The sequence below is a fragment of the Pinus tabuliformis genome, chromosome J, assembly GCF_031772625.1.
Source record: "Pinus tabuliformis cultivar Carrire ecotype Pingquan chromosome J, CPIR1, whole genome shotgun sequence".
Lineage (NCBI taxonomy): Eukaryota > Viridiplantae > Streptophyta > Pinopsida > Pinales > Pinaceae > Pinus > Pinus tabuliformis.
This window is the reverse complement of record NC_142295.1, coordinates 1474774888-1474787118: the sequence shown is the minus strand read 5'-3', so window position 1 is coordinate 1474787118 and position 12231 is coordinate 1474774888. Positions and strand designations below refer to the sequence as shown.

The 12231-nt window shown below is 33.8% G+C and overlaps 1 protein-coding gene across 4 annotated transcripts; it reads right to left on the bottom strand.

Moving 5' to 3' along the window:
* Positions 1-5823: 5823 nt before the first annotated feature.
* Positions 5824-9669, bottom strand: LOC149232951 (serine/threonine-protein kinase AFC2-like). 4 transcript variants are annotated; one of them, XM_089379600.1, is made up of 12 exons: positions 9403-9666; positions 8979-9204; positions 8782-8808; positions 8528-8681; positions 8309-8357; positions 8074-8188; positions 7744-7835; positions 7090-7237; positions 6910-6974; positions 6720-6817; positions 6505-6607; positions 5824-6383 (listed from the first exon to the last, which is right to left on the bottom strand). In XM_089379600.1, the coding sequence occupies exons 1-12, from the start codon at positions 9508-9510 to the stop codon at positions 6228-6230; spliced, it is 1341 nt and encodes a 446-aa protein (XP_089235726.1). In that variant the 5' UTR covers positions 9511-9666; the 3' UTR covers positions 5824-6227. The 4 variants fall into 4 exon arrangements, with proteins under 4 accessions (XP_089235726.1, XP_089235725.1, XP_089235729.1 ...); XM_089379599.1 differs by having other exon boundaries at positions 6505-6610; positions 9403-9665; XM_089379602.1 differs by having other exon boundaries at positions 6189-6383; positions 6474-6610; positions 9403-9669.
* Positions 9670-12231: the final 2562 nt, after the last annotated feature.

Here is a 12231-nt window from a genome sequence, read left to right as displayed (position 1 = left end):
TTTGGCACTTAGGGCTTTGAATTGCATTGGAAACATTGGGGGAATTTTAAGCCTCCTAAGAAAATTATAAAATAATAGTGGAAATAATAAAATAAGATTAGATTACATCATCAAATTTGAGAGAGAAAAACAAAAACAAAAAACAAAAAAACTATTTTTTCAACTCATATTTTCAACTTATATCTTTATAGGTTTATTCAAATTTTGATCGGAAACACTCATTGGATGCAGAATTTGATTCCTCATCCAAGAGTACCCATGTTGCATACTTTCAATGGACCCTACTACACGAAAAATTAGAAATACATGAAAAATGTGATTGCAGTTATGTTTTTCATGTATTTCTCATTTTTCGTGTAGCAGGGTCCATCAAAAGTATGCAACATGGGTACTCCTTGGATGAGGAATTAAATTTTGCATCCAACGAGTAGTCCCACTCGAAATTTTAGTAAAATCTTAGGGAGATAAGTTGAAAATACGAGTTTATTATTTTATAATTTTATAATCTTTTTATTTTTTTTCTTCAAATATGGTTGATATCATCATCTTGAATACTATTAGTTCTTATAACGTTTATTTTGGTTGTATATCTTTTTTTAGGAGGCCCATTTTAGACCTCAAAATTCCCCTAATGATTAGAAGTGGCACATTCTGGAGTTAATATTTTAAAGAAGAACCTCTCCCCTTACTTTAGCTAGAATTCATCAAAATGAAAACATCACAATATCATATTTGATTGCATTAAATTTTTGAGTTAGGTCATAACACCATCTGTTTCACATCCATTTACATTAGATCGCGTTGTAGGGATTTGGAATAGGGAAGTGAGTTAACTTTCCAACGCTGCAAACAAACATTAAAAATGAGTTACTGCAATTTGGCTCTAGGAAGTTCCCCTTACAAAGGAGTTGAGCACGAGATAATGTCGGACCTAGCGAAGTGATCGACCGCACTTTATTGGTTATGGTAGAGTGATTTACATGTATTAAAAATGGTGCCAAAAATTATTTAGCAGTCACTTGGAAGTAAACCTAAGATTAACCATGTTGAGGAACTTTCAAGGGGATATAGCTTTGTTACTCTACCATTGCATGTACGTTTGATCTGCCACTGTCCCCCCATGTTAAATTGTTTTAAGTGGTAACCTGAGAGACCATAATCTTACAGCTATTACTCAAGGTGACAGCAGAGCAAAAGTCTTTGTTGTACCTGGAACAAATGTTAGCTAGACTCACTTGGACCTTTTTGGAGAGTATTCTTCACTCGAGATGGTATAAGTGAAGATTAATTGCACCAAATCGTGTACATTAAGCAATGTGTCAGCGTAATTGGTTCCACCCTCTATCTTTAACCACTTCACATTGATCTCTACGACGTTGGATTTCATCACCAACTAGTGATTTCTTTATGAAAAGCTTGTTTGAATGATTTGATTCCTTAGATTTAATAGCGCATGTTATTTTCTTGTTTTTTACTTTTTACAGAACTTTAGGTGTGGATTGTGATTTTCAATTCTTAATATTGATAATAAATTTATGTAAGTTGAATCTAATGGAAAACATGCCAGAAGTCACCAATAAAGAACCCCCTTTTAACGGAAATCCTAGTCCTTTTCCTAACTTTGCAAATGTTGGTCCTCCTTATATCGCTACATTGTCACTTCTTAGATTCACGATAGGTTTACCAGTGTGGTTATTTTCAACTTCTTTGATCCCAAATACCCAAACTATTCGACCTCAACAAAGTTTTTCACCTCAACCGAGTCCCTCATCTCAACATCACCAACCTCATGTTGACCCTTTACCTTCTTCACCCAACATGTCACCCTCCCTTTCTTCTTCGCTTGGTAAAAGCCTCTATGCTAGTAACCATGTGACTAAGAAGAAGAAGAAAGAAGCAATATAAGAAAGAATTCAGCCAACCAACCATGGTTGTAGGTAGTGGTAATGTTAAGGAAACTTCCAACATACATCACAAGCCCAAATACCCTTGCAAGCTTTGTAAGGGTGGCCACTTCCTTAACAATTGTCCTGGTATCCCTAAGGTCATGGAAATATGGTCAGAAAATTCTTATCAACCTACTCTTGATCCATCAACCAGTGATAGTGAGGTTCCTGGGAAAAAGGGTAAAGTTAGGGTTCCTTGTAGGTTATGCAAAGGGATTCATTATAGTCATTTTTCCCTCGTATGGACAAAGTCTCAAAATTGTTGGAAAAACTTATTGTTCCACAACAACTTCCAACTAGTTACCGTAAACTTTATTCCAACCTACCATCAATTGACGAAGTGATTGATCTAATTCCAAGTACAATCAATCTCACTCTTCCATTGTAAAGTGAAACACATATCACTCATGTTGATGAGACATTAGTTGATCAAGTGGTCGACTCAATTCCATCTTCGGTCGATCCAACTCTCCCTTTAGAGAGTGATTTTAATACTACTCAAGTTCTTATTACTTCAGATTCTTCTACGCATGGGGGAATTTCAACTGTTTCCATAAAACTCCCTCCAAATAATGAGGTTATTTCCTTTTATTGGAGTAGGCTAACAGGGCCTCGTCTTCATCTTCCACCCCTTTCCAAATCATTGTCAAAGTGTATGGTAAGAATGTGCAGCGCACAAATGTGAATGAAAGTGCTTCTATCAATACTTAGATCTGGTCACTGACATAGGGAACCTTATGGGGGAATTTGAAATGGATATTCTTACCCCTTTTGATTCTCTTCACACATTTTTTCGAGAGAGCTATTATTCCTTCTAATGAATATCTCTTGGAGAGAGCTATTATTCCTTCTAATGAATATCTCTTGGAAGCCATGGTCAGGAGATATCCCTTGGCATGTGTTTCTTCCAAATGGAAGCCATGATCCAAATCAACATGAGGATGGTTATTTTACTATGTCAACCTCATTAAAAAATTAAACAGATACATGAGAGGATGGTACTTTAAAAAATGAAACAAATCCCTGAGAGGATAGTACTTTTACTATGTCAACCTCGTTAAAAAATGAAACAAATATGAGGATAATTCTTTTACCGTGTCAACCTTGTTAAAAAATGAAACAAATCACTGTGAGGATAATTCTTCTGAGGATAGTTCTTTTATTTGTGTCACCTCGTTAAAAATGAAACAGTTAACTGTAAGAATAATTAACTATGAGAATGATTCTTTCACTGTGTGTCCTCATTACAAGGTGAAACAAATAACTATTAAAATAGTTCTTTTACTGAAGTCAACCTTGTTAAAAAATCTTTGAGGATAGTTCTTTTATTTGTAGAATGGTTCTTTTACTGAAGTCAACCTTGTTAAAAAATCTTTGAGGATAGTTCTTTTATTTGTAGAATGGTTCTTTTACTATTTACTTTAAAACGATCCGAAAACTTTATCAAAATGTCTCTATGACCTTTCTTCGTGACAGTTATATTAAACATACCAAAGGCCACCCAAGTGCGGTGGCATCATGCCACACAGTCTTAAAGACGGTCTTAGTGGATCCATCTGACAGCGCGCCACCCGATTGGGGAGAGATTTAAACCAGTGTAAATCCATCTTAAATATAGATCTAACATGAGCCTAAAGGGATCCAGTTTCTTCACTTGCAAATTTTTTTATGAGCAAACATTATTTAAATGTTTTGTATAGTTAAGCTTTATATTTTATTTTTTTAACATTTTATTTTGGCTAATGAGAAAAATTTCAACTTTGATAACATACATGAGCAAAATTTCAACTTTGATGACAAAAGGACATGACAGAAGAACAGATTTACACATCATACTCCGTTGTAGAATGAACCTCTCGACTCAATAAACTATTTTAACTAATTTATATCTATCAACATCATATTGTTAATATGACTCTGTAGATGTTATATAAAAACAAAAGTTGTTAATGTCAATTTTATATATATATATATATATATATATCATTTAAAATATATATATATGTGTGTGTGTGTATCATGAAAAAAAATAAGTTTTTATGGTTAAAATGTTTTTTGGTCCTATATAGACTCTTCAAAAATACAATTTAAACAATGAAAAATTACACATCATATTTTGCACTCTAAAAAAGTTTGCACATAAAAAAATTTGATCCCACTCCACTCATGTTGAATTCATCACTCTAAAAAAATTTGCAAGTTAAAAAATTTGATCCCACTCCCCTCATGTTAAATTCATACTTGAAATGAATGTTATTTTACACGTCTCCTCTACCTTTTTGTTTTTACATTAAATTTAAAAAATATTATAAAATTAAATTAAAATAAATTATTTAAAAAATATTGACATACAATCTTTCTTACACATCTCCCCCTTTCTGAATTGTAGAACACCTATCTACACAATAATTGTAGAATCATGTAGTTTCTTTAATTAAAACTAAAACTACAAAATCATGAGAAAACATGTGCCTAAAAACCATAAACTACAAAATCGTGAGAAAACATGCGCCTAAAAACCATAAACTACAAAATCATGAGAAAACATGCGCCTAAAAACCATAAACCATGGATGACTTACCTCAAGCTAGTTGTGCGAAAAATGTAACTCATAACCAACAAGTATCCTTGAGTGAGTGAATTGTTCCTTGCTTTATCACTTCAATTTGATTCCGAGTCTTCTTCTTTGAGTGAATAAATTCTATTTTGAGGAAAGAAGAATTGCAGAAATTACTTACATGAATTTCATTGATCATATTTCTTCTTTATACAATATCTTTCTTTCAATTTTTGTATATACCCTTCAAGGCTTCCTTCGACAATCCTTTTTTCACAATCCTTTTCTTCCCCTTTTTGCATTTATCATATTTCTTCTTTATACAATATCCTTCTTCCAATTTTTGGATATACAATATCTTTCATGGCTTTCTTCGACCATCTTTTTTTCACAATCTTTTTCTTCCCATTTTTGCACCTTTCTTGAGAAACCATTGGGATATGTGGAAAAGATTAGCTTCAGCTACCCATGCAAAAGATATGCTTACCAAAAACATATGCTTACCAAAAGATTAGGACAAGGCTAGCTTCACCAACTCATGAAGAACATATGCTTACCAAAATATTAGGATAAGACCAGTTTCACCTACTCAGGAAGAACATATGCTTTTTCCACCAATTGCTTACATATGCTTACCAAAATATTAGGATAAGACAAGTTTCACCTACTCATGAAGAACATATGCTTTGTCCGTCAATTGCTTTGCATTTTTTTTCTTCAAGACTAATTTCACCTACCCAGGAAGAACATGTGCTCTTTCGCTTTTTTTCTTTATACAAGTTCCTTCGTGGCTTCTTCCGTTATCTATTATCTTCATCTATTCTCTTCACAATCTTTTATACAATTTCCTTCCTGGCTTCTTCAGTTATCTGTTCTCTTCATTTATTTTCTTCACAATCTTTTTCTTCTGATTAGAATCTTTTTATTTTTATCATAACCTTCTATAATCTTTACACAGACCCTGTTCAATCGGTGACCTAAAACCAAACCCTGTTCAATCGGTGACCTAAAACCAAGAGACGAGTTTCTATAACATAATCATGTGATCGACAATCGACACCATTACAGTTAAAGATCAGTTAAAAAAAACACATTTGATCTGGTATAACACATTATTACAGCTTGAATACAATTTTTTTAAATGTTGTATGATACATCTGCATTTTACAATTTCGTAACGTACAAAGTTAAACGCAGCATAAGCATGTTGCATGGAGCCCTCATCATAGTTAAGTGTGTCCTTATCACGAATGCTGTATAGTCTCTTCATCATATTAGTTGAACAGCAATTCAACATAAAGATGCATTTGATCCAGTGAATACATGTAAGTTGAATACAATTAATTTTCAAAAGGTTGTATAATACATGTGCAATTTTACATCTTCGTAGCAAACACCACGAGTTTTGCGTAGTGTCCTTCCGAGTAGCCTTATCATGAGGATTGAACCGTGGCTACATCGGAATTGAGCGTCCTCAGAATAAGCATTTCAGAAAGTCCTCAAGTTCCACCTGGACAAACCCATAAAACATAGGTTGTCCTTCATTCTGAAAGGATCTTTTGGCAACAAATCCAACTTCAAAAAATACGTCGCAGATGAATCGTTGCCGGAAGCTGGGAGGGCAGATCCATTATCTGCATAATCATCCTTCTTAACTCTTCCGGCCACAAATACAACCCATTGCCTCATGGAGATCCAACCAAATAATTGTCAAATGCATGCACTCATGAATTGTACCCATATCTCGATCCTTCTCTGAAGAATGGATGTCTCAAAGCTTGCAAAGCTGTCAAACGTTCAGAGGGTTCAAACCGAAGAAGGCCTTGCAACAAGTCTATAAAAAGATCCGCCGAATTGTCTACATGCTGCTTTATCGAATCCTACAAAAAGCAAAAGCATGGAGTAAAATTTCCTAACAGGAATAGTGCAACAAAGCATATATCATTAATACAAAAATTTAATATACTCACACACATCTGATCAGTCATGTAAAAATCATACCCTAAGTTTTGGCAATTTTCTCACTGTTCTGATGCTCTCTCTAGAAGATGCTCCTTCGGGCCAATTCAATCTTGTTCCATGTCTAAAATATTTTGCATATCTTCTACTGTTGACAGGATAACAATGAAAATTATGGTTTAATTTATGTATTGGGCCATTTACAGAGTCTAATCTCAGGGATAACAACAGGTCCTTGCAAACATAAAAAAACTCACTCTGCTTTTTTAATCATATGACGTGGCAAAGCTCCTAAAACCCTTTCCATCATAGCAAGATGTTCCAAGTTTTCATGGGTCTGAAACAAAGTATCTCCCTGCAAAGTTTAAGATGCAGGTAGCATAAATACCATTTTTGCAGTTTGGTATATAATATTCAAACATAAGGGAAACTTGTGTAAAAGGTTACCGAGCAGATTTCCACAAGTATGCACCCTATACTCCAAATATCACAAGGGTAATTCCATCCAAGTCCTGTTAAGAAGCATAAATAGCAAATACAAAAGGGGGTTTAGATTCAATAAGATGGATTTGTTCTGGGTCCTTTCATTGTTGCTTGCTAAACCACCAAACAATGTTTCTGGCTCACCCAGAATAACTTCAGGAGCTCGATAATGCCGTGTAGCAACAACTGAGGTGTGATTTTGATGTTCAAATGTCGTACTTCCAAAATCAATTATCTTAATTGCACTGGACTTTGGCAACCGTTTGAAGTCATCTGAAGATCCCTTAACACCCTTTGAACAACAATCATATGCTATCAGAACTCTGACATCTTTACATATATGTCGGTTGAAGCATATAAATTAAAATGATTGTGGACACTATTATAGGGCATGAAAACAGATAAATGATTTGACAGACATATTATTAGTCAGTCTCACAGTGACAATCATTATGCCGGGTTTTGGGATGATCTACAATATTTGCCATGTTTATAGTTAACGTTACAAACCCTTCCACCTGTACATCATCAGGACATGCATTCATTATCGGGATGATGAACCTCAGATGGGAAGGTTCGAAACGTTGACCATAAGACATTGTCTATGGGCACATATCACATATTATCCCACAATCCAGACCAAATAATGTGTTAATTAATTAACTACAGTTCAGCCATATACTAGAGCGCTCTAATACCATACAAATTAGTATCTAATGCTCGCTGATCAAGATAGGCTTGATGTGCCAACCGAGTCAATTTTAATCATAATCATTACCACATCATACTAGCAACTACCTTGCAATCTGGAACCTTCACATATTCTGAAGAAACAAAAAGTATATTTTCAGGCTTTAAATCCGTGTGAACGAGATTCAACTCATGCATATCTGCCACATATCACTGGCGAAATTAGGAAAACAAAATCCTAAATAGATACTGTTAGTACCCTCTTCAAGGGCCATGGCAATGCCATCTCATAAAAATAAGTCTAAAAGTTGACCTAAGCAGTGAAAAAAAATTGCTGACAACATTCACCAATTGGAGCAGCACTATAAGAAACCAACCAATTGAGTATTCTAGTGAAGGGACACGGACAAAAGCATTTATAAAAATAATATTACACACATGCTACAGATTCCAACAGTTGTCTTCCAACCTCCCGGACAAGATCAATTGGAAATGGACGGTAATCGTTTTTCCGTAGAAAATCATATAAGCTTGGCCCAAGCTTCTCAAAAACCTGCTTTTACATCCATCCACAACCTTAAACACACACACTAACAACCGAATACATATGCAGAGCTCTAAAGTGTTTGTAAACCAGAAAGGACGAAAATATAAATTGCCACAGAATACTGACAATGCAAGTGTGGTTCCGATAGTCAAACCATTCGCGCATCTGCACGCAGCTGTATTGCGAAAGGGCATACATCTCAAGCAGTCATTTAAAAATTGTGAAATATATCCTTTAAATCAAATAAATCATCTTAGCACGTTACCCAGCATGCCCATCTGTTAAATCTTGGATGTAAAAATAACACACATCAAGTAATACATCAAAACAGATGGTGTCGCATACCGTGTGCTATTTTTGTCATACTTAGAAACTTCGCGAAGCGCATCAATTTCGATCATTGCTGCCTCTCGGTATTTTTGTACACCACGAACAATTTTGATAGCTACAAAATCCTTCGATTTTCGGTCCCAGCATTCCAAGACTTGGCCAAATGCCCCTATAAACATAAAGTACGACTCCATCAAAAATAAAATTCATTGACTTAAAAGGTATTATGATGCTAAGATTCTTACAGATCTTGCCTCTCAGGTACTTACCTTCGCCCATTTTACTGAGTATTTTATCTGCAGCAGCGAAATCAGAGAGGACAATTACCCAGATTAGTACAATATATCAAGAAAAAAGGTTATTTTAATAACCCTGTGGCATCAAGAAAAAGAAAAAAGAAAAACCTTGTTCAGATCTAGGGTTTGAAAATAAAATGAGAATCAGCACAGTGAAAAATTATCATTACAGCGTGGCGTCAAATTCTCTCCAAGTTCAAACACATAATGGCCATCCTTGTCATCGTTACGCCATGGCGGAGATCCATTACGGGAGATCCCTGCTTTGGGCTTCAAAGCTGAAGAAGCAGACCGACTATGGTCAGAAGGAACGGAGTGTTCTGCCCCTGATGAGATAGGGACGCTTACTTTTCCATCTCCATTTTCTGGGTCAGCAGATATAATAGTTGGCTGGCTCTGCACATGTGGCCGTTCATTAATTCCCCACTTATCAAAATACAAGATACAGAAACCTATGACTATAATTATTAAACCCACAAGCGGATTGGCATTCAATATCAGACAGCAATCTGAAGGGCGGGAGGAAGCCCAGTTAACTAAATATAATGGAAAGAATACTTTGATTAAGTCAGAAATTCGACAGTAGAAACCAACCTGGAGCTCAGAGGGAAGAACATCCCACGATGAAGTTAGTTTCCTGCGCTTCCTGGGACTTTCATCGAGCACATTAAGAGGGCGATGATATTTTGCAACGCAAGCCATGGCTATTGCACGGGATCCGGAAGATTTCAGTCGCAGAAAATACACGCTCGCTCCCGACAGTTTCTAGGGTTTGTAGATCTGAGAACGAGGAGGAAAGAGTACAAAGATAGAGTTTGTGAGGTCCAACTAATCTCATGTGATCTTCTTGTTGACGATTTTAGAGATTTATATTGGTGTGTGTTTCGTTTATTCCTCCTACTTTGCCATTGTACACCGACATAAGAGTTTGGCCCAAATCAACGAAAGGCACGGTCATATTGCATGCTTTGCGAGGGACTTTTGAACTTTCTTGGTCCCTTCGGAGAGTTTTGGGTTGTTTTCAACAAGTCAACAAGACCAAAGATAAGGTTTTTTTTAATTTAGTGATAAACTTTAGTATGAATTTGTATTTTTTTAATTAAATTATATTTTTGAATATATAAATAGATAAGATGTTATGATTTTTTAATTTTTTCCCATAATAATAAATTATATGTTTAAATATATAATTTTAATAAATTAGGTAAGATATAAAATTATTAAATTAAGAATGCAGAAGAGACATGTAATATTAGGTTAGATAGATATTTTGACTCGGTCAAATTATGTAAAAATAAAATCAATATATCTGTAATAAATTAATGCTTATAAATATTATTGATATTATAAAGTCAATTTATCTATGATGGTATTTGAACTCTAGGTTTTGACCATCCATGGTCTTAATTTTGGATCTATAAAACTCTAGTAAATTAAATCTTTCGAGGTGCAAACTTTTCCTCAAGTTTTACACTCAAAAAAGAGGTTTGCACCTTTAGAAATTTGATCACTCTTGACACTCAATAGATTTAGAGTTAAGATGGATCTAAATTGGTTTATGAAATCATGTGTGATTTTAAGTTTTAAAAAAATATCATTTAATTTTGTAACAAACTTTATTTTTTAATTCCAACCGTGTTCCAATTAATACTTATCTACAACCTAAAAAAGTGGGTGTTAATTTTGCATATTATATTCAATACAATTGAGAAATGCATTGTTCGTCGACCCTTGTTTCAAACGGATGGCTTGACGATCGGCACTAGCTAGATTCTTTGTTAGCATTGAATACCTATTATTCTCGTTTCAAACGGATGGCTTGACCATCGACACTAGCAATATGAAGGGTTGAGAGTGGACCCCAAGAATATGAAGGGTGTTTACGTTATCTCGCGCTCTTGTGGGACTCTCTACATTGGTGAGATTGGTCGCTCAATTAATCAAAGGATTCGTGAGGATGTCGCTGACATCAAGCATGGCAGGACCCGCTCTTTTGCTTTGGCAGAGCATGCAGATAAATCTAAGCATGACATCTGCATTGAGGAGGCCCAAGTCGTTGCTAGGGTTAGTCATTTCCATCATCATAAATTGAGGGAGGCCTTAGAAATCAAAAAAAGACCCAATAATTTGAATAGAGATGATGGTTGGATTATTAGTAGAAGTTGGGTCCCTGTCCTCCTAGTTTTTTAGGTTCCTTTTTGGAATTTATTTTGTTTATTTATTTATGTATGTAGGTATTGGTGTCCTTTGTATAGAATTTGTTGTTGGTTTATTCTTCATTAAAGTTTATATTCTTGATCCTTCGGGTTTTCTTAAGTATTTTATCATCCTATTCGTTCTTAACTCCTTTTAGTATTTTTGTTATTTGTTTAATAAACCTTAGCCCCGTATTTTATTGTTAACCCTATTTTATTTATTGATTACTTTTCTTTGAATATATATATATATAATTTTATTTTTTATTTTTATTTATTTATTTATATATATTTATTTTGATTTGTGTATATTTTTGTTTTATGTATTTATTTTCCATTAATTATTTTTATTTTAGTTTATTTTATTTCCATTAATTATTTTTATTTATTAAATGATCTTATCTGGATTAGGGTCTTAACTCTTTATTATAATTTTCGACTTCCCTTTTTTGGAGTTTGACTTTGATTTTTGTATTCTTTTTTTTTCCATTATTTCCCACTAATAGAATTTTTTGATAATATTTGATTTTAATAAATTAATTTAAATATTTTTTTCCAAAAACTTGTTGTTTAATTTAGTCATCACTTATTAATATTTGTTTTTAATAAATTAATATCATAATTTAAATATTACTTTTCAAAAACTAGCCGTTTAATATAGTCGTTACTTAATAATATTTGTTTTTAATATATTAATAAATTAATATCATAATTTAAATATTATTGTTCAAATATAGTCATTACTTGATATTATGGTCTCTACATTGCTCACTATTTAAGCCTTGGCCTTGGTCTGCATCTTCATCTAGCCCTCATGATGAACCACACTTGTTGGTTTGAAACGCGTCGACCAAAAATTTATCTTATGTGATTTCTATTGTAAGACTTTTCTTAATTCATTATGGATCATAGAACCCTAAATTCAGAAACTAGCTAAATTCTTTGTTAGCATTTAATATCTATTATTCTCTAACGTGGTTTTGGCTGGTTAAATATCGTCTTGCGCCTATTATTGATCCTCTTTTTGTTTGGTTGAGGTTGATCCTCTTTTTATTTGGTTCAGGGTATCACTTTGAAATATAAATATGAATGGCACAATTTGTGATTGGAATTATTAATATAATCATATATTTATTAATATCAATATTAATATTAATATTAAATCCATACTATTAATGCCTATTGACATATAACAACCACATTTATAGAAATGTGGTTGTGTTGGTAA

Coding starts and splice junctions, on each gene's coding strand:
- LOC149232951 (XM_089379599.1), bottom strand. CDS start 9,510: ATGGCTTGCGTTGCAAAATATCATCGCCCTCTTAATGTGCTCGATGAA. Junction 8,189..8,308: donor ATCGGAACCACACTTGCATT/GTCAGTATTCTG, acceptor ATGTAAAAGCAG/GTTTTTGAGAAGCTTGGGCC. Junction 6,384..6,504: donor GAAAATTGCCAAAACTTAGG/GTATGATTTTTA, acceptor TGCTTTTTGTAG/GATTCGATAAAGCAGCATGT.